Below are 22,947 nucleotides of genomic sequence, written 5' to 3'. Positions count from 1 at the left end.
GGACCCACGCAGGCAGGCGGCAGCGAGGAAGGTGCGCAGGTGAAAAGGGCAGTAGCCAGTAGGCCAGTAGCTGCCCCTGCGCCTGCGCGTACCGTAGCCACCGTAGTGGCATAGAGAAGAGACCGGGCGGCGGTCGCGCGCGTAGGTTCCTTGCTGGCCTCCGTGCCATACCACAAGTCCACAAGCCGCCAAATCGCCGATCGACATGACGCTGGAAGCTTTGTGCCGCGACGTACTCATCTCATCTACGACACCTTCAACGCCGCGTCTGCCGCTTCTGCGGGGACGGGGAGCTTTTCCGGCAATGCACCATCGGCGGAGGTGGCACCGCGGCCACCGCCGCGGGGGGTGTCCCAGGCGAACAGCGTGCAGCAGGGGCGGAGGAAGCGCCGGCGGCGGCAGAGGAGCACCAAGAACGCCGAGAGCCAGCGGATGACTCACATCGCCGTCGAGCGCAACCGCCGCCGCCAGGTGAACGAGTACCTCGCCCCGCTCCGTTCGCTCATGCCGGGACTCCTACGTCCACCGGGTACGCAATCCTACGCTAATACTCGGACCTCGATCACAATGGCATTCGTAGTGTTCTTTTTTCAGATATTCAGAATTCAGATAGTGGCACACTGGCACTGTCACCGCTTGGCCATCCCGTGACTTTTCTTCTTGTCAAATCACGCCTACGTGTACCACCCCAGCAGACCAGCAGTTCCTTTGATTTCGTTATATAAAAGAAGAAATTTTAATCATGTGTAGAGCGATCAGGCGTCCGTCATCAGCGGCGCCATCGATTTCGTGAAGGAGCTCGAGCAGCAGCTGCAATCCCTACACGGCGCAACGAACACCAGGCCGTGACCCCGCGTCCGCCGGCAGCAGTGGCGCGGGCGTGACAGCGGACGCCGCGGCGCGCAGCGAGGGGGCGGCGCCTCATGAGGCGCGGCCGCCTGCGTTCGCGCGGTTCTTCCGGTACCCGCAGTACGCGTGGCGCCACGCGGCGGCGCGGGAGGATGGCGTCGTGGCCGTGGAGGACGAGGCGAGCGGCGACTGCGCGGTGGCGGACGTGGAGGTGGGCCTGGTGGTGGACGCGCACGCCAGCCTCCGCGTGATGGCGCCGCGGCGGCCCGGGCAGCTGCTGAGGCTGGTGGCCGGGGTGCAGGCGCTCGGCCTCGCGGTGGTGCACCTCAACGTGGCCACCGCGCCCGACGCGATGGCGCTCTACACGCTCAGCCTCAGGGTACGTACGACGTCGACACACGTACGCTTCCTGATGAGCATAGCATAGCTAGCAACGGTCTTTCGCTTTCCTCCGTTCACGGGCCAACCGTCGCCGTGAAAGCCTCATTACTTCTTGTTAAAAGACGCTAGGAAATGGAGGTCTGTCCGCACTTCACGGGACTTTATCCATCTCAGCACTGACGCGTGTACGAATACACCGGACTCAAAATTTTCCATTCATCTCGAGAGAGCGGACTGCGCGTTGCGTCCGCCTTCCCCACGTTTCACGGAGGCAGAGGCTCTCACTAGTACAAAAAGGCTCAAAGCCTGCGGAGACGATATATTTTTACAGGCGGTTTCGGTTATCCACCGACTGTGTTATTTCTAGTGGCGGTTTCTTAAGAAAACCGCCACTAGAAATCGTATTTCTACTGGCGGTTCCTTAAGAAAACCGCCAGTACAAATCCATGATTTGTAGTGGCGGTTTTCTTAAGGAACCGCCACTAGAAATACGATTTCTAGTGGCGGTTTTCTTAAGGAACCGCCACTAGAAATCATTTTTATCCTTAATTTTTCGAGTTTTTCAAACGGCCTCGTATGACAAAACCACCAAAATAAAAGTTGTAGATCTCTAAAAGTTATGAAACTTTGTAGTTGACAACTTTTTTGTTTGAACTCATTTCGGTTCTCAAAAATTGAATCTAAGTATGTCAAATTTAAAATTCAAATTTTGCAAAGTACCTCGGATGAAAAAAGTGTCAAAATAAAAGTTGTAGAACTTCAAAAGTTATTTATCTTTGTAGTTGACAACTTTTTTATTTGAATTCGTTTAGGGTCTCAAATAAGCAATTTACACTCAAATGGTTGTAATATGTGGAGAAAACAACTACAAACTAGACACAAGACATGTCATAGACGGAGTGGTAGGGGAGGGTACGCGCGAGGGTGAGGTCGACGGTTCGAATACTAACAACCGCGTAGCGCGCGAATTTTGCGCGAAAAATGCCGCGACGGAGACGGGCGGGTGGGGTGGGCCTAATAAAAATAAATTTTTTAACTATTTTTAAAATATGTTTTATGTTTCCTGGAAACGATTTGCACTGGCGGTTTTATTACGCCGACCGCCAGTGAAAATCGATTTTCACTGGCGGTCCTCAGTTACACGCCTGTAAAAATGATGATTTCTACTGGCCCCTAGCACTGGCGGTTACGAAAAACGCCACTATAAATAGGTTTACAACCGCCACTATAGAACTTCTCTGTACTAGTGTCTCCCTCTCCACTCCACACCACTACACTCTGCAAGCCAGAGGGCGGCTCCCTAACATACTCACCATCCCCGCCCCGCCGCCGCTCGAAAGCAAGGTGTGATGGGTCAACTCTATCTCCGTTTCCTCATACGTGCTCGCCAGATCCCCTCTGTCTCCACCACCGTGGTCGGCCCCCGCTCGCCTCCTCCATCGACCTCGTCCGCTAGCTCCCTTCCTCCTCGCCGCCGCCGCCGCCAGCCACGACCCTCCCCTTCTCCCACCCTGTCTTCCAGCTCGCCTCCGTCCCGCTCCCGTTCGCGAGCGAGAGGGTAGCTCCCTCATATGCTCCCGTCCCTGCGCCACCGCTCAGCAGCATTAGCCGAGTGAACACCCCAGAACCTGCCAGAGAGGTAGGCGACGTTGCCGCCGACAGCGACTCCGCGGCTTCCGCTGCACTCTCCGATGATTACCGCTTTTCCAGGTAAAAAAAGATTTGTATGCTTCCCTTCTCTACCCACTGGCCGTCCCTTACTATGGCTCCCACATCCGTTTCAAGGGCGACAGCAAGCCCATGGCTTCCTCGGTCGTCGACGTCCACCTCCGGCTAGTTTCGAGGGACTGCGAGCTCGCGGCTTCCTCCGTCGTCAGCGTCTACATTCGGCCATTGTCACTTTTTCAGGTAACGAAATTCTTTTCTTGCTTTTGTTCGCTTTCCGTCGTTCGTGGCTTACTGCAAATTACGCATTTATTTTCCTCATCGCTCTCCAAACTCATGTTGCAATGCGTTGTACATCTACAGCCACAAACCCACATACTTTTCTCATTTTCTTAGGATATTTTCCTCATCTGGATTTGTCCTTAAGTGTAGCTTAATTAAGATTGCAGTTTGTATTTGGATGCATGAATAAATTAGTGCAAATTATGCTCAGAAGTAGATGATGAAGCCGCTCCTATGCTCCATTGAAAAGCGGAGACCGGAGAAAGTGTAATTCTGGATGATAACAAAAATACTGAGGTATATCAGATAACCCATCCTTGAATTTCAGATTGACTCTTTCTCTCTTGGATTATAACACCCAATTTTGCACAAGGTGAAATATATATATAAATGGTCAGCTGCTCTTTATGATCGAGGTCACACACAAGATCATGACTTAATATACTATTGCAGCTTAATATTAGATAGATTAGTTCAATTTAACACAAAAAAACAAAAGGAATAAATATTGTATCTCATTGCTTCCTGGGTGATAATGTCGCATTCCATGAACAATTACCTTTGCACACACAAAACCTGTTGTATAATGTTTGATACACCCGCCTTTTAGACTATTGATGATCCAAATAAATTGAGAATCCCCTTCAGAAACATGGTTTAATACATTAACAACAATGGTCAATGGAATCTAAGATTTCACTCGCACACAAAAAGCTACTATTTCAAAAATAGATATCAACAACATCACAACCCCTCCTAGATTTCATCATGTGGTAAGGTAAGTAACTACCCTTGGTTTGAATCCAGTCGACTTGAACACAAGCAATGATAGATGGTCGGTTCATCCATAACTGTCTTTAGTTCAGTTGTAAGGGCAATGCACCTCCAATGCTGCCTTTAGTTTTAGGTCGGTTGTCATATTTAGCTGAGATCAGTAAGAAAAATCAAAACTGCTTACCAACTTTGCCAGCAAAGTCCATCCAAATGTCCAATGCAGTTTGACACTTGCCTTAACAGATCTCTCCGCGTGTTCTGAGAGTAAATCCCGATTTAAAGGGCATCAAACCATATTTACAAGGCAATAATAATGTGAGGATCTGCATCACAAAAAATATAGCAAGTGAATTCAGCTGCAAAGCATTATACAAATTCAGTTTGCAAAGAACAAATGCGCCACTGGTCAGCCTGGAAATTCATTGGAATATTGCTCGCAGGGGAGGATGAAAATTATATATTGCTGGAGTTGGTTAGTGGATTCCAAATACATTTGTTTTTTTAGAATTGTGGATTTTAGAACAAGACATGCCAATAACTCATTATATGCTTCTCTTCTGGTCTTTTGGACGAAATGGACATGGGTACTAACTATAGGGTCTTAGGTTCTTATCAACTACTAGAACAACAAGAAGTTACTTGGCTGCGTGAGAGCTATGTGGCTCATGCTGCATCATAACAAGTACACATAGATAGATTAACAATTTTGGAAGCACTTGGTTGATATGGCTTGGTAATTTGCTGAGTGCAAAAAAAATCACTTTACTCACCGTTATTTTTATGACTGTTGTTTTCCTCTTTGGATATATCGGCACTAGATCCACGCAACAGTAAACACTATAACAAAAGTCAATATAGCCTTTTAAAAAAACATTTGATGCTTTAGTGTCTGATTACATATTTATATATTATTTATTAATTATGTTCTTGTTCGTGCTTGTCTGTTTTGGCATGATATGAAGTGGCAAGTTATGTTTCTAGGGTTTAGGCTCTAGGAAGTTCACGATTTTGGTGTAGTTGAAAGGGAATTAGGCTCACACCTAGTCCCTAGTTAATTTTGGTGGTTGAATTGCCCAACACAAATAATTGGACTAACTAGTTTGCCCAAGTGTATGGATTACACAGGTGTAAAAGGTTCACACTCAGCCAATAAAAAGACCAAGTTTTGGATTCAACAAAAGAGCAAAGTGGGAACCGAAGGCCCTCTGGTCTGGGAGCACCGGACTGTCCGGTGTACACCGGACAGTGTCCGGTGCACCAGAGGACTCCAGCTCGAACTCGCCACCTTCGGGAATTTCCAGAGGCACTCGCGCTATAATTCACCGGACTGTCCGGTGTACACCGGACAGTGTCCGGTGCGCCACAGGAGAGCGGCCTCAGGAACTCGCCAGCTTCGGGAAACTCCAACGGCTAGTCCGCTAAAATTCACCGGACTGTCCGGTGTGCACCGGACTGTCCGGTGCAACTCCGGAGCAACGGCTACCTCCGCGCCAACGGCTCTCTGCCGCGCATTTAATGCGCGCTCTGCGCGCGCAGATGTCAGGCGCGCCCATTCCGGCACACCGGACAAGGAACAGTAGATGTCCGGTGTGCACCGGACACCCAGGCGGGCCCACAAGTCAGAAGCTCCAACGGTCAGAATCCAACGGCAGTGATGACGTGGCAGGGGGCACCGGACTGTCCGGTGTGCACCGGACTGTCCGGTGCGCCATCAAGCAGACAGCCTCCCAACGACCACATTTGGTGGTTGGGGCTATAAATACCCCAACCACCCCACCATTCATTGCATCCAAGTTTTCCACTTCCCAACTACTACAAGAGCTCTAGCATTCAATTCTAGACACACCAAATAGATCAAATCCTCTCCAAATCCCACACAACGCCATAGTGACTAGAGAGAGTGATTTGCTTGTGTTCTTTCGAGCTTTTGCGCTTGGATTGCTTCTTTTCTTTCTCACTTGTTTTTGTGATCAAAGTTCCATTGTAATCAAGGCAAGAGGCACCAATTGTGTGGTGGCCCTTGCGGGGAAGTTTTGTTCCCGGCTTTGATTTGAGAAGAGAAGCTCACTCGGTCCTAGGGATCGTTTGAGAGAGGGAAGGGTTGAAAGAGACCCGGCCTTTGTGGCCTCCTCAACGGGGAGTAGGTTTGCAAGAACTGAACCTCGGAAAAACAAATCTCCGTGTCTCACTTTCTCATTCGATTGGGATTTGTTTTGCGCCCTCTCTCACGGACTCGTTTTCTTTATCACTAACGCTAACCCGGCTTGTAGTTGTGTTTATATTTGTAAACTTCAGTCTCGCCCTATTCACCCCCCCCCCCTCTAGGCGGCTATCAATTGGTATCAGAGCCTGGTGCTTCATTAGAGCCTAACCGCTCGAAGTGATGTCGGGAGATCACGCCAAGAAGGAGATGGAGACCGGCGAAAAGCCCACTACAAGCAACGGGAGCACTTCATCGGAAGAGTCCCGCACCAAACGGAGGGAGAAGAAGAAGAGCTCCTCCAACAAAGGGAAGGAGAAGAAATCTTCTTCTCACCACAAAGAGAAGAAGGAAAAATCTTCTTCCCACAAGCCGCATCGGAGTGGGGACAAACAAAAGAGGATGAGGAAAGTGGTCTACTACGAGACCGACACTTCATCAACATCGACCTCCGGCTCCGACGCGCCCTCCGTAACTTCTAAACGCCAAGAGCGTAAGAAGTTTAGTAAGATCCCCCTACACTACCCTCGCATTTCTAAACATGCACCTTTACTTTCCGTCCCATTAGGCAAACCACCAACTTTTGATGGTGAAGATTATGCTAGGTGGAGTGATTTAATGCGATTTCATCTAACCTCACTCCACAAAAGTATATGGGATGTTGTTGAGTTTGGTGCACAGGTACCATCGGTAGGGGATAAGGACTATGATGAGGATGAGGTGGCCCAAATCGAGCACTTCAACTCTCAAGCGACAACAATACTCCTCGCCTCTTTAAGTAGAGAGGAGTATAACAAAGTGCAAGGGTTGAAGAGCGCCAAGGAGGTTTGGGATGTGCTCAAAACCGCGCACGAGGGAGATGAGCTTACCAAGATCACCAAGCGGGAAACGATCGAGGGGGAGCTCGGTCGGTTCCGGCTCCGCAAAGGGGAGGAGCCACAACACATGTACAACCGGCTCAAGACCTTGGTGAACCAAGTGCGCAACCTTGGGAGCATAAAGTGGGACGACCACGAGGTGGTTAAGGTTATTCTAAGATCTCTTATTTTCCTTAACCCCACTCAAGTTCAATTAATTCGTGGTAATCCTAGATATACTAAAATGACCCCCGAGGAAGTTATCGGGCATTTTGTAAGTTTTGAGTGCATGATCGAAGGCTCGAGGAAGATCAACGAGCTTGACGAACCCACCACATCCGAAGCTCAACCCGTCGCATTCAAGGCGACGGAAGAAAAGAAGGAGGAGTCCACACCAAGTCGGCAACCAATCGACGCCTCCAAGCTTGACAATGAGGAAATGGCGCTCGTCATCAAGAGCTTCCGCCAAATCCTCAAGCAAAGGAGAGGGAAAGACTACAAGTCCCGCTCCAAGAAGGTTTGCTACAAATGTGGTAAGCCCGGTCATTTTATTGCTAAATGTCCCATATCTAGTGACAGTGACCGAGGCGACGACAAGAAGGGGAGAAGAAAGGAGAAGAAGAAGTACTACAAGAAGAAGGGCGGCGATGCCCATGTTTGTCGGGAGTGGGATTCCGACGAAAACTCAAGCGACTCCTCCGACGACGAGGACGCCGCCAACATCACCGTCACCAAGGGACTCCTCTTCCCCAACGTCGGCCACAAGTGCCTCATGGCAAAGGACGGCAAAAGGAAGAAGGTAAAATCAAGATCCTCCACTAAATATGAAACCTCTAGTGATGAAAATACTAGTGATGAGGAGGATAACTTGCGTACTCTTTTTGCCAATCTTAACATGGAACAAAAAGAAAAATTAAATGAATTGATTAGTGCTATTCATGAAAAGGATGACCTTTTGGATTCCCAGGAGGACTGTCTAATTAAAGAAAACAAGAAACATGTTAAGGTTAAAAATGCTTATGCTCTAGAAATAGAAAAATGTGAAAAATTATCTAGTGAGCTAAGCACTTGCCGTGAGATGATTGACAACCTTAGGAATGAAAATGCTAGTTTAAATGCTAAGGTTGATTCTCATGTTTGCAATGTTTCAATTCCCAACCCTAGAAATAATAATGATGATTTGCTTGCTAGGATTGAAGAATTAAACATTTCTCTTGCTAGCCTTAGAATTGAGAATGAAAATTTGATTACTAAGGCTAAAGATTTTGATGTTTGCAAAGCTACAATTTCCGATCTTAGAGATAAAAATGATATTCTTCATGCTAAGATTGTTGAACTTAATTCTTGCAAACCAACTACATCTACCATTGAGCATATCACTATTTGTACTAGATGTAGAGATGTTGATATCAATGCTATACATGATCACATGATTTTAATTAAGCAACAAAATGAGCATATAGCTAAATTAGATGCAAAAATTGCCGAGCATAACTTAGAAAATGAAAAGTTTAAATTTGCTAGAAGTATGCTCTATAATGGGAGACGCCCGGGCATTAAGGATGGCATTGGCTTCCAAAGGGGAGACAATGTCAAACTTAGTGCCCCTCCTAAAAGATTGTCCAATTTTGTTAAGGGCAAGGCTCCCATGCCTCAGGATAACGAAGGTTACATTTTATACCCTGCCGGTTATCCTGAGAGCAAAATTAGGAAAATTCATTCTAGGAAGTCTCACTCTGGCCCTAATCATGCTTTCATGTATAAGGGTGAGACATCTAGTTATAGGCAACCAACCCATGCTAAGCTGCCTAGAAAGAAAATTCCTAGTGCATCAAATGATCATAACATTTCATTTAAAACTTTTGATGCATCTTATGTGTTGACTAACAAATCCGGCAAAGTAGTTGCCAAGTATGTTGGGGGCAAGCACAAGGGGTCAAAGACTTGTGTTTGGGTACCCAAAGTTCTTGTGTCTAATGCCAAAGGACCCAAAACCATTTGGGTACCTAAAGTCAAGAACTAAACTTGTTTTGTAGGTTTATGCATCCGGGGGCTCAAGTTGGATACTCGACAGCGGGTGCACAAACCACATGACAGGGGAGAAGAAAATGTTCTCCTCCTACGAGAAAAACCAAGATCCCCAAAGAACGATCACATTCGGGGATGGAAATCAAGGTTTGGTCAAAGGCTTGGGTAAAATTGCTATATCTCCTGACCATTCCATTTCCAATGTTTTTCTTGTTGATTCTTTAGATTACAATTTGCTTTCTGTATCTCAATTATGTCAAATGGGCTACAACTGTCTTTTCACTGATATAGGTGTCACTGTCTTTAAAAGAAGTGATGATTCAATAGCATTTAAGGGAGTGTTAGAGGGTCAGCTATACTTGGTAGACTTTGATAGAGCTGAACTCGACACTTGCTTAATTGCTAAGACTAACATGGGCTGGCTCTGGCATCGCCGACTAGCACATGTTGGGATGAAGAATCTTCATAAGCTTCTAAAGGGAGAACACATATTAGGACTAACCAATGTTCATTTTGAGAAAGACAGGATTTATAGTGCATGTCAAGCAGGGAAGCAAGTTGGGTCTCATCATCCACATAAGAACATAATGACGACCGACAGGCCACTAGAGCTCCTACACATGGACCTATTCGGCCCGATTGCTTACATAAGCATCGGCGGGAGTAAGTACTGTCTAGTTATTGTGGATGATTATTCTCGCTTCACTTGGGTATTCTTTTTACAGGAAAAATCTCAAACCCAAGAGACCTTAAAGGGATTCTTGAGACGGGCTCAAAATGAGTTCGGCTTAAGGATCAAGAAAATAAGAAGCGACAACGGGACGGAGTTCAAGAACTCTCAAATCGAAGGCTTTCTTGAGGAGGAGGGCATCAAGCATGAGTTCTCTTCTCCCTACACACCTCAACAAAATGGTGTAGTGGAGAGGAAGAATCGAACTCTATTGGACATGGCAAGGACCATGCTTAATGAGTACAAGACTTCGGATCGGTTTTGGGCGGAGGCGGTCAACACCGCTTGCTACGCCATCAACCGGTTATATCTACACCGAATCCTCAAGAAGACATCATACGAACTCCTAACCGGTAAAAAGCCCAACATTTCATATTTTAGAGTTTTTGGTAGCAAATGCTTTATTCTTGTTAAAAGAGGTAGAAAATCCAAATTTGCTCCTAAAACTGTAGAAGGCTTTTTACTTGGTTATGACTCAAACACAAGGGCGTATAGGGTCTTTAACAAGTCCACTGGACTAGTTGAAGTCTCATGTGACGTTGTGTTTGATGAGACTAACGGCTCTCAAGTAGAGCAAGTTGATCTTGATGAGATAGGTGATGAAGAGGCTCCATGCATCGCGCTAAGGAACATGTCCATTGGGGATGTGTGTCCTAAGGAATCCGAAGAGCCTCCAAATACACAAGATCAACTGTCCTCCTCCATGCAAGCATCTCCACCAACTCAAAATGAGGAAGAGGCTCAAGTTGATGAAGAAGAAGATCAATCAAATGAGCCACCTCAAGATGACGGCATAGATCAAGGGGGAACTGCAAATAATCAAGACAAGGAGGATGAAGAGCAAAGGCCGCCACACCCAAGAGTCCACCAAGCAATCCAACGAGATCACCCTGTCGACACCATCCTCGGCGACATTCATAAGGGGGTAACCACTAGATCTCGTGTTGCACATTTTTGTGAACATTACTCGTTTGTTTCCTCTATTGAGCCACACAGGGTAGAGGAAGCACTCCAAGATTTGGATTGGGTGGTGGCAATGCAAGAGGAGCTCAACAACTTCACGAGGAATGAGGTATGGCATTTAGTTCCACGTCCTAATCAAAATGTTGTAGGAACCAAATGGGTCTTCCGCAACAAGCAAGACGAGCATGGTGTGGTGACAAGGAACAAAGCTCGACTTGTGGCCAAGGGGTACTCCCAAGTCGAAGGTTTGGATTTCGGTGAAACCTATGCACCCGTAGCTAGGCTTGAGTCAATTCGCATATTATTGGCCTATGCTACTTACCATGGCTTTAAGCTTTATCAAATGGACGTGAAAAGTGCCTTCCTCAATGGACCAATCAAAGAAGAGGTCTATGTTGAGCAACCTCCCGGCTTTGAAGACAGTGAGTATCCTAACCATGTCTATAAGCTCTCTAAGGCGCTTTATGGGCTCAAGCAAGCCCCAAGAGCATGGTATGAATGCCTTAGAGATTTTCTTATTGCAAATGGATTCAAAGTCGGAAAAGCCGATCCTACACTCTTTACTAAAACTCTTGAAAATGACTTGTTTGTATGCCAAATTTATGTTGATGATATTATATTTGGGTCTACTAACGAGTCTACATGTGAAGAGTTTAGTAGGATCATGACACAAAAGTTCGAGATGTCTATGATGGGGGAGTTGAAGTATTTCTTAGGATTTCAAGTGAAGCAACTCCAAGAGGGCACCTTCATTAGCCAAACTAAGTACACTCAAGACATTCTAAACAAGTTTGGGATGAAGGATGCCAAACCCATCAAGACACCCATGGGAACTAATGGGCATCTCGACCTCGACACGGGAGGTAAGTCCGTGGATCAAAAGGTATACCGGTCAATGATAGGTTCTTTACTCTATTTATGTGCATCTCGACCGGATATTATGCTTTCCGTATGCATGTGTGCAAGATTCCAAGCCGACCCTAAGGAAGCTCACCTTACGGCCGTAAAACGAATCTTGAGATATTTGGCTTATACTCCTAAGTTTGGGCTTTGGTACCCTCAGGGATCCACATTTGATTTAATTGGTTATTCGGATGCCGATTGGGCGGGGTGCAAAATCAATAGGAAGAGCACATCGGGGACTTGCCAGTTCTTGGGAAGATCCTTGGTGTCTTGGGCTTCAAAGAAGCAAAATTCGGTTGCTCTTTCCACCGCCGAAGCCGAGTACATTGCCGCAGGCCATTGTTGCGCGCAATTGCTTTGGATGAGGCAAACCCTGCGGGACTACGGTTACAAATTAACCAAAGTCCCTTTGCTATGTGATAATGAGAGTGCAATCAAAATGGCCGACAATCCTGTCGAGCATAGTCGCACTAAACACATAGCCATTCGGTATCATTTTCTTAGGGATCACCAACAAAAGGGGGATATCGAGATTGCATACATTAATACTAAAGATCAATTAGCCGATATCTTTACCAAGCCTCTTGATGAACAAACTTTTACCAAACTTAGGCATGAGCTCAATATTCTTGATTCTAGGAATTTCTTTTGTTGACTTGCACATATAGCTCATTTATATACCTTTGATCATGTCTCTTTCATATGCTATGACTAATGTGTTTTTCTAGTCTATTTCAAACCAAGTCATAAGTGTATTGAAAGGGAATTGGAGTCTTCGGCGAAGACAAAGGCTTCCACTCCGTAACTCATACCTCGCCGACGCTCCAAGTCACTCTCCATTCATGGGGGAGAAAGCATGAGCACCAAGAAAAGGACCTTGTCTTTGGGGAAGAGAGTAGGAGCCCAAGGCAAAAGGTCCGGACTTCGTCTTTGGTATAATCTTAACTCATTTATTTTATGACCAAAGGGGAAGATAGCACTTAAAGGGCTCTAATGATTCCGTTTTTGGCGATTCATGTCAAAAAGGGGGAGAAATGAGCCCAAAGCAAAAGGACCGCACCACCACCACCAATTTCAAAAACTTAGTGTTGAATATTTTCAATTGGTATTCTATTGTGTTCAAAAGGGGGAGAAAGTAGTATTTCAAAAATTTGATATATCAAAACCCTCTTGAACACTAAGAGGAGAATCTCATTTAGGGGGAGTTTTGTTTAGTCAAAGGAGAAGCATTTGAAACAGGGGGAGAAAATTTCAAATCTTGAAAATGCTTTGCAAAATCTTATCCATTTACCTTTGACTGTTTGCAAAAGAACTTTGAAAAGGATTTACAAAAGAATTTGCAAAAACAAAACTTGTGGTGCAAGCGTGGTCCAAAATGTTATAAGTAAGAAATAATCCATGCATATCTTGTAAGAAGTTATATTGGCTCAATTCCAAGCAACCTTTACACTTACATTATGCAAACTAGTTCAATTATGCAATTCTATATTTGCTTTGGTTTGTGTTGGCATCAATCACCAAAAAGGGGGAGATTGAAAGGGAATTAGGCTCACACCTAGTCCCTAGTTAATTTTGGTGGTTGAATTGCCCAACACAAATAATTGGACTAACTAGTTTGCCCAAGTGTATGGATTACACAGGTGTAAAAGGTTCACACTCAGCCAATAAAAAGACCAAGTTTTGGATTCAACAAAAGAGCAAAGTGGGAACCGAAGGCCCTCTGGTCTGGGAGCACCGGACTGTCCGGTGTACACCGGACAGTGTCCGGTGCACCACCGGACAGTGTCCGGTGCACCAGAGGACTCCAGCTCGAACTCGCCACCTTCGGGAATTTCCAGAGGCACTCGCGCTATAATTCACCGGACTGTCCGGTGTACACCGGACAGTGTCCGGTGCGCCACAGGAGAGCGGCCTCAGGAACTCGCCAGCTTCGGGAAACTCCAACGGCTAGTCCGCTAAAATTCACCGGACTGTCCGGTGTGCACCGGACTGTCCGGTGCAACTCCGGAGCAACGGCTACCTCCGCGCCAACGGCTCTCTGCCGCGCATTTAATGCGCGCTCTGCGCGCGCAGATGTCAGGCGCGCCCATTCCGGCACACCGGACAAGGAACAGTAGATGTCCGGTGTGCACCGGACACCCAGGCGGGCCCACAAGTCAGGAGCTCCAACGGTCAGAATCCAACGGCAGTGATGACGTGGCAGGGGGCACCGGACTGTCCGGTGTGCACCGGACTGTCCGGTGCGCCATCAAGCAGACAGCCTCCCAACGGCCACATTTGGTGGTTGGGGCTATAAATACCCCAACCACCCCACCATTCATTGCATCCAAGTTTTCCACTTCCCAACTACTACAAGAGCTCTAGCATTCAATTCTAGACACACCAAATAGATCAAATCCTCTCCAAATCCCACACAACGCCATAGTGACTAGAGAGAGTGATTTTCTTGTGTTCTTTCGAGCTTTTGCGCTTGGATTGCTTCTTTTCTTTCTCACTTGTTTTTGTGATCAAAGTTCCATTGTAATCAAGGCAAGAGGCACCAATTGTGTGGTGGCCCTTGCGGGGAAGTTTTGTTCCCGGCTTTGATTTGAGAAGAGAAGCTCACTCGGTCCTAAGGATCGTTTGAGAGAGGGAAGGGTTGAAAGAGACCCGGCCTTTGTGGCCTCCTCAACGGGGAGTAGGTTTGCAAGAACCGAACCTCGGAAAAACAAATCTCCGTGTCTCACTTTCTCATTCGCTTGGGATTTGTTTTGCGCCCTCTCTCGCGGACTAGTTTTCTTTATCACTAACGCTAACCCGGCTTGTAGTTGTGTTTATATTTGTAAACTTCAGTCTCGCCCTATTCACCCCCCCTCTAGGCGACTATCAGTAGTGATTTTTGTCGATGGAGATGTAGGCTAGCTTGTTCCTGAGTTGGTCCTAAGGATAGGTTTCATCACTTTGTGGTGTTTTATTAATCTTCTAGCTTAGATTGTTTAGTTATTACACTGAGAATTATATTCACTTGGAAACATTTGTTTCAGCTGGCTATTTACTTGCAGCTAATAGGGAGTTCCATACCCATTTAGTTGACTATCTCACATATAGTTATCCAAATGGTTAATATCTCACATATAGTCCTCCGTGTTTATAACCAGAAAGAGGAGGATAATCCAATCATGGTAACTAAATAGTAGGAAGTAATGTTTCACGGTAAATCAAAGTGCTCGAATGCGATATGATCTTTGACTCGGAGTATTGAAAACTAATTTAATTTGAGTTTGAAATTAGTTGTTTTTGTCATTAATAAACTCACATTAGCACCTGCTTCCTTTTGATTTTTTGATTGAGATACAATGAAAGTTATCTTTGCCTGTTTCCACCACACTGTATCTGTTAGGTTTCCTAACCCTACCAGGGAGCTGCCGCAGGGAGTAGGGATGAGAGCGAGCTGGGCGCGTTGGCTGCTGGCGCAGAGACGCCGTCGCTGTCAATAGAAGGTTAGGGCGCAGGGAGGTAAAGGCGACTGGGACAATAATAGACTTGATCTCTCAGTATTCTAGCTCCCTAGGGGAAGCCAGAAATAATGTTTCTGATGACCTCTAATATGTATATATGTCCCGACTGATGCTTATCTGATCTAAGTATAAGAGCTATGAGATCTCTTCTAATCCCTATCTAACTAACTAGAGATAAACTCTCCTTTTTATTAGCTAACCATTATCTAATCTATCATAGCCGATCTCCTGGCCGCATGTGGCCTGTGGCCTAGCCGTGGGCCTTAGCCCTCCTAGCCACTAATGGCCCTGTAGGAGATTTCAGTCATAACAGTATCATACAGGTAAACATGAATACAAGGCTGGCTTGATCTGGCAAGTGCTCGCCATTCTATGGGCCTATCACGCTTTTCGATTACACTGTTTGATCACAAGGAGTAGTCTGCTGCCACCAAACTTCAAGTTGTTGATCATAATGGCCTGAAAATTTATCGGGTAAATTACATCTCTACTATTTGAGTTATCTGATGCTATGTGTCTATCAACATTGCGGATGAAAAAGCTATGCAAACATGATGCTGACACGAGACCTGAATTCATGTATGGCCAAACATGTTAACATATTTTGTATATCACGGGCTGCTTCAGAAACATTCCGAAATACATGTTCCTTCCAAATTCTATATTTTATCCAGGTAGGGCGCCCGTAAGGGCGCTTCAATGTTCTAGTCAGCATCATTCCCTGGCTCGTTTTGTTGCGCTGCCTGAAACGGTGCATCGCCGTACCAACATGCACTTTTGTCACAAAAGTCACCAGTGCCACTATGCAAGCACACATGGCCAAATCCTCTGTCCTTTGTCTACGCAAAAGCTCTCTGGTGATGCGGCACTTCAGTTAAGATTGCTAGATTAGTTTCTGTATTGGATACTAGTGACAACTAAATCGATAATGTAGTCCGTACATCCAACAACAGTGCATCTACTCGTTTGCACGTCCTGGAAGGAAAACAGACCCGTCTCCCATCTCTTGTTGTCCCCAAATGAATGCCCTTCAGACGACAAACATTCTAAATTTACCTAAGTATACATAAATCAGTATCAATACTTTTAATGCATAGTACTAACTAGCATTAATTGGTTGTGAAATATACTCACTCCGTTCCAAATTAGAATTCATTTGACTTTTTTTATATCACGTTTGACCGACTCGTTCTATTCAAAGCCACATTTATTTAAAGTATATTATAAGCTAAATAATATCACATCACAAAATTAATAATAATTATGAAATGTTTTACATAAGACGAGCAGTTCAATCTTAGGGTAAAAAGGTTAAAGGAATTATAAATTGGAACATGTGGAGTATTAAGTAACAAATCTATCCGAAGATTGATATTATTTTATATGTACTTAGTTGAATTTAAAAATAAATTTTGTATACACGGAGGGTAATAGGAAAACAAAAGCATGCATGTCAGAGTCAGATACTAGCATGACCATCACATTCACGTCCACCGAAAATCCGAAATTGCGGGAGAGGCATTTGTATGACACCGCACAGCACCAGCGCCGTTGTTCTATCACGCTGGCTTGTTGCCGCTGGGCCAGGTCTCCAAATACAGAGACCAGTAGAGCACAGTCGACATCGACAATGGCTTCCCTACGTGAAGGAGAAAAGAACGGGCATGGAGAAAAGGACTACGTGTGAGCAGAGCACTGAGCAGAGCACAGGCAGCAGCTGGAGGAGATCGATGGATCAGCAGCGAAAGTTCATGGAGTAGATCGTGCTCTCTGTTGTGCGCCGCTGCCGCCGCCTTTCTCTGCTGGTGCTGCGTGTTTGAGCAGAGGACTTGAGTAGTGTGTGTGGCCCGGAGCCGGGACCCAACCACCCCAATGCATACAGTACGCAGAGGCTTTTGCTTTGCACTTTTGCCTGACTTGCCGACTGATTCCCGCTCCTGTCACGAACATAGAGATGGCAATGGGTACCCGCTACCCGAAACCCGGTGAGTTTTTGCTCTATTAGGGTATGGGTTTGGGTCAATTTCTCTACCCACGGGTTTGTTAATGGGTTCAAACGGAAACCCAACGGGTACGTGGGCATGGGTTTGTTCTTCCACTACCCATACCCGCAAACCCATGGGTTTTTAAAACCCGCCTTAAAATTAACATTTCTTATAAATATGTCTCATAATATTACTAATTGAATATGTTCTAATTGAAATAAACTTTATGTAACAAAATTTAGGCTAAAATTAGTTACCACTTGCTCCTTTTATGCTAGCTTATTAATGTATTGATTGTCATTTACATAATGAATTATTTTTTATGTTGATGTTAGTGGGTATGGGAAACCCGTTGGGTACCCGAAACCCGCATGGGTTTGGGCAAAATTTTATACCCGTCATGGGTATGGGTTTTTTAGCGGGCGTATTTTTTCTTCGCGGGTACGGGTTTGGGCAAGTAATACCCAGCGGGTTTTTACCCATTGCCATCTCTACACGAACATCGCGGTCGCAGTTTGGAGTCCTGCTTTCTGGCTACATCTCACTCATCTCCTCGCGCGCGTGGCGCTGCTGCAGGTGGAGGAAGGGTGCGGCCTGGCGACGGCCGAGGAGATCGCCGCGGCGGCGCACCACGTCCTCTGCATCATCGACGCTGAGGCGGCGGCGCAGAGGCAGCCGGGCCTCATCTAGGTGGTCAGGAAAAATACCCCCACAGAGCCACCGCCGACGAGGTCTGCCGGCGCAACGCAATGCAGGCGAACCGGCCGGCCGGGGAGCTGGGGTGTCTGCTTTGGCTTCTTGAAAAGTGCAGTGTCGTGCGTGGCTGGACCTGGCCAGCAGGAGAGGGAGAGCCCAGTGGCGTTAACGCGCAGGTTCCTTTCTGGACTCGTGGTCACGTTTCGTGCATGGCATTGCATGCCGACGGTGGTGATTTAGTAGCTTACATTAGTCTGCATTAGATCTTATTATCTTATGCACCACGGTCCGATCGAACTACAGTGAGTATGTCTCTATTTAGTCCTCCACTCATTTTTTATAGTTTTAGTGGATCGACTATCTTATGTAATGTAGATATAAAATGACACTAGTCAGTAGGAGTATATATATGTCTCTATTTTTAGGCTCCCACTCATTTTTTTTAGTTTTAGTGGACCTCCTATCTTATTTAATGTAGTTATAAAAGGTTATTGGTTAATATGTCTCTATTTAGACCTCCACTCAATTGTTAGGCTCCCACTTAGATTTTAAACTGGTCCACCGTACCCTGCTAGATCACCACGCTCCTGCTCCTCGCTGGTCTTGGCCGAAGAGCATAACAACTCCGAGCAAGTATCCAAGTCTGATACATTATATAGCCTCGGAATGCGCACACAAAAACAGGGGAAAAAATAATGCGGGGCTGGCTCTTGTTTGGTGTAGTGGACACCAAGAGAGAGAGAGAGAGAGTCAGCTGTCGGCGAGAGCGAGCCCACGGCCTTTTGTTTTGACTTGCTTTGCTAGTATGCAGTATGCTTCACGCTCCCTAGCTAGTCCTTGGAAACAAAGGCGGAAAGCGGAGGAGAAAAAGGAGGGGACGACGGCCAGCCATGGGCCATGGCCGCCCTCACCCCTGCTCCTGCGGCGCGCTTTCCTGTTTCCTCCACCAACGGCGTTCTTGCATATAATGTAACGTAAAACAGAGGCCTGTGGTCCGCTGTGCTAACTCTGCCGCAGCAACCTACTCCCTCCGTTTCTTTTTATTTGTCGCTGGATAGTGTAAAATTGCACTATCCAGCGACAAATAAAAAGAAACGGAGGGAGTAGTATATTACCCATGGCATGCGCTACCACACCAGACCAGACGAGAGTGCAGTGCAGTGCAGCCATGCATCGCGTCCAGAACCTAGAACCACCCCGCCGGGGGACGAACGGCGGAGGACGCCTTCCTTTTGATTCTTTCGAGCAAAGGCCGCATCATCATTCATCAAGCGAGTTGGAAGCACCCGAAGTTTCGAGTGCAGGTCCAGGCCGGAGAAACCGAGAGAAGTCGCGTAGCGCGTCGTCGTAGCACATCAATCCACGTCGCTGCCGGTCGCGACGATCCAAGTCGCCCCGCCCCGCCCCGCACACAAGCGCGATCGCGACGGATACCGATCACCGGTGCCAACAACCAGGCGTCGTGTCCAGGCCTGTCCGTGTGACAGGATCAGACGACCAAACCCATGTACTACGTGCTACCTATCTGCTGCCTCTGCTGCAAACAATAGTGCTATGTGCAGTAGTAGCGTATCGTATGTCATGTCGACACTTCATCAGTCAGTACAGTAGAGCCGTTCCATGACGACCCCTCGCCGCCGCTAAAACAAACACCGGAAATCATCGTGGGCTCGTGGCTCCAGCACAAAAGTCCCCATAGCTTCTTCTTTCTTTTCAAAAAATATAAAAAGAGCGAGAGGAAAATGATACATAAAGTTGAAAAAAACGACCATCGGCGGCTCCTGTTGCGTCGACCAGACCTAACCCTAACCCTAACCCCTCCCCCCACAGCCACGGGTTTGGAATATGAACCCCACATGTTGTCCAGCCAGGGGCATCACCTAATACTAATATCTAATCTAAGATTCCAGCATCGTTTCTGTCACAGTAACTCGAGCATCTGTACTGCTCGCCTCAAGGAACGAACCACAGAAAAAAAAGAGGCCACTTTGGCAAAGCGGAAGGGGATCAGATTCTGATCGCCCGTCACAGGCTAAGATCTGAGCACGGATCATGCAGTAACAGTGCAGTGCAGGAGTATGATAAGGGTAGACACAAACAAACAAGTCGCTCCAGCCCCGGCCGGGACCGGTAGGTAAGGTAGTGTTTGGTTCGGTGTCAACGAGGGATGGGACGAGATCAACCCTTGGTTGACTCTGTCCCTTATTTTTTTGAGGGATAGCCCCATCCACCATTTTTGAACAATATTGCTTGACCCTGACTCTGGACCTCCAAACCAAACGCGGGTCAAATTAAAATGATCTCATCTCATCCTCTTCATCCTTCCTCGTCCCTCCATCCAAACACACCCTGAAGCGCAGTCGGTTTGCAGCTTTGTTGCTTCTTGGGAGTAAGCTTTGGTTCATGGTCATGCATGGCCTCATGGGTGGGGGTGTGATGACGGGCCACAGGCAACTTCAGCGACAACAGAGCCTACGTGGGTGGCTATGACGATGGGAAATTCCGAACGCAAACTGCTGTGTGTTTAAGTGCAAAGAAAGGGTCCCTCACCCATTTCATTGCAAAGCCAGTAACATGTTCTCTGAAATAATGGAATGTGGGTCTTGGCAATACATGAGAGGTGGAAGAGCCAACCAAAAAAAAATATGACAAGAGAAAAGAACCAGCTGCAGAGGCCTCACCGAGCAATGCAGACGAACTATTGGACCCTGGCATCGATCACCACATTGTACGTAGGGATGAACATTGTCACGACCCACGTCTCACGAGGCGCCATAGACTGTGGTGTCGGTCCCTGCTTTTCCCCGTCCACATTCTCCATGTTGCGACTTGCGAGCGGACAAGAACCCGCCCAGTAAAATCCTAGGTAAAATCTGAAACAGCTCTGAGCCTCCTCACATCGGATGATCCGGGCCCCTCCCCCTCCCGCTCTTGCTGTTGCTGCTGAAGCAGGACCGCCCAGCAGGAGGCAACCGCTTCGTGTCCGTGCCGTCCTGCAGCGCACGCCGGCTGCTGCTGCGTCCCCCCTTGCTGTTCTCGCCATGGCACCACCGCCTCGACGTGCCGGCGCCGCCGTCCCTGGCCGCCATCCGCTCGTCCTCCATGCTGGCATGCAGGACGTCGGCGATGGACATGCGGACGTCGTGGCTGATCGGGTCTGGCTCCGACGACGAAGGCCCCCACAGCTTCATCGGCGGCGGCGGCGGGCGCTCTTCTCTGATCTCCTCGGCCTTGCTGTCGGCCTCGTCCGGTCCCTCCGGGCCACCACTCGCCTCCCGCTCATCACCGTCCGTGCTGCCCGCCATGCTCTGCTGCTCTTCGCACATGATCTCCAAGTCGTCCATCGCCACAACCACCTCATGGGCGGCGGCGGCGGCGGCGGCGGCGGCATCTCTCCCAACACCCTCGCCTGGACCACGGCGGCCCGCAGCGTCCTGCGGCGTCGGCAGCATCTGCCCCGCCCCCACGGTGATGAACGTGATGTTGGAGCGGCACAGCGGGCAGTTGGAGTGCGACTTGAGCCACTTGTCGATGCACTGCTGGTGGAAGGCGTGGCTGCACTTGGGCAGCAGCCGCAGGCTCTCCCCGTCCCTGAACTCGCCGAGGCACACGGGGCAGTCCGTGGCGTGGACCGACGACGCGTCACCGCGCCTGTACTTGCACAGGGCGATCTTGCTGATCAGGGTCTCGTCCAGCCCCGTCGACGGCGAGATGTTCCACGACTCTTGGCTCCTGGACTGTCCCTGGCCTCCTCCTCCGCCGCCGCCGCCGCCGCTGCCGCGGGCACCACCGCCACCACCTGAGCTGGAACTGAAGACCCGGCCCCGGAAGGAACGGAAGGTGCCACAGTACCTGGAGATGAAAGTGTAGTAGCTGACGAGGAGGAAGGCGATCGCCAGGACGCCGATGATAGCGATGACGAGCGGAGAGAAGACGGGGCCGGAGGAGTCGTCCGGGCTGGGCCCGCCCACGTCGAACGGCGGAGGCGGAGGGAAGATGAAGTAGCACCACTGGGGGCAGTACATGCTGCACAGGCCCTGAGAGCAATCTTTGGTTGGTTCATAGGGGACCCAGGTAGGCTGCGTCCCCGAGATTGCAAGCGGTGACGAGGCCATTGCCACCTACCACGAACTCTGGGATCTGGCAGCAGCAGCAACGGCAGACTGGGAGAAACGAGGCGAGATGGTAGCTACTTCACTCCTCAGTCTCTGAGACTGATGAGTGTCCAGGTGCTAGCAGAGCATCTCCACGAGTGATCTTCTTCTGGGATAAATCATTGTGGTCGGAAGAGAGAGGACATGCTAGGTGCCTTGGATCCATGCTCCTTTCTCGGTGTCGGGAATTGTGAGAGGATATGGGGGGAGAGATCAGATGACGCTGCTGGATTTGAGACTCTGAGAGGCAGGGAAGCTTGTTCAGGGTGGATGGAAGGAGACGTGGAGATGGTGGTGGTTGGGGGCCTCATCTTATTTGCTTTTGTTTTTGGCGCTGCAGCTCTTCTTTCCTTTTCCTTTTCCTTTGCCCCTGCTGCTGTTGCTTTCCTCTTTAAACCTCGATGCTCTCTTTGACACACTGACACATAGGCATCATATGAGGAAGACAAGATGTACATCTGTTATGATAGTAAAGAAATGGACAGTAACAGGAAAGACAAACAGAATAGTACACGCCTGGGTCCTGCCACAACAAGATTGAAGAAACAGAGCAGTAGCATCATCGATGAAGCCTGCCAGTGCAAGCTTCAGGCGATACAGGAAGGAAAGAAAACATCTTGATTCTCTTAACACCAAAATGTCTTAAATCATAACCCGGTGTTCGAACTCGTTGCAAGTTTTCTTTCCCCAGTTAGTTAGATATGTTGCAGGCTTTGATCAGTCAAATTCACTTAAACAAATGAAGAAAATAAATAAACGAAAGCCATGCAAGCTGCGAAAGAAACAAATTCCAAAACAAACACGAAGTTGCGAAAATTTCCATCCTTTTTGGTCAACTAGTAAAAATATCCATTATATTGTACCACGGCCAATGACAATGCTCGTAGACTGGTAGTGCTACTGTTTCCCCTCCAACGAAAAGGATTGCACTGTACCATAAACCTTGAAGTCTTCCTTAGCAATCGAGTGTTTCTCTCTTCAAG

General features: G+C 47.7%; 1 protein-coding gene and 1 pseudogene across 1 annotated transcript; one reads left to right on the top strand and one right to left on the bottom strand.

The window, feature by feature from the left end:
- The first annotated feature begins 205 nt into the window (after nucleotides 1-205).
- Nucleotides 206-17,804, top strand: LOC103648424 (transcription factor bHLH96-like; annotated as a pseudogene).
- Nucleotides 17,805-20,370: 2,566 nt separating this feature from the next.
- LOC100217100 (uncharacterized) lies at nucleotides 20,371-22,139 on the bottom strand. Its single transcript, NM_001143469.2, has one exon. It carries the CDS (start codon nucleotides 21,923-21,925, stop codon nucleotides 20,705-20,707), a length of 1,221 nt encoding a protein of 406 aa, NP_001136941.2. The 5' UTR covers nucleotides 21,926-22,139; the 3' UTR covers nucleotides 20,371-20,704.
- Between the last annotated feature and the right edge of the window lie 808 nt (nucleotides 22,140-22,947).

The sequence above is a fragment of the Zea mays genome, chromosome 2 (genome assembly GCF_902167145.1).
Source record: "Zea mays cultivar B73 chromosome 2, Zm-B73-REFERENCE-NAM-5.0, whole genome shotgun sequence".
Lineage (NCBI taxonomy): Eukaryota > Viridiplantae > Streptophyta > Magnoliopsida > Poales > Poaceae > Zea > Zea mays.
This window is presented reverse-complemented; position numbering and strand designations above follow the sequence as displayed.

Bases quoted from the DNA above. Each gene is read 5' to 3' on its own strand.
- LOC100217100 (NM_001143469.2), bottom strand. From the start codon at position 21,925: ATGGCCTCGTCACCGCTTGCAATCTCGGGGACGCAGCCTACCTGGGTC.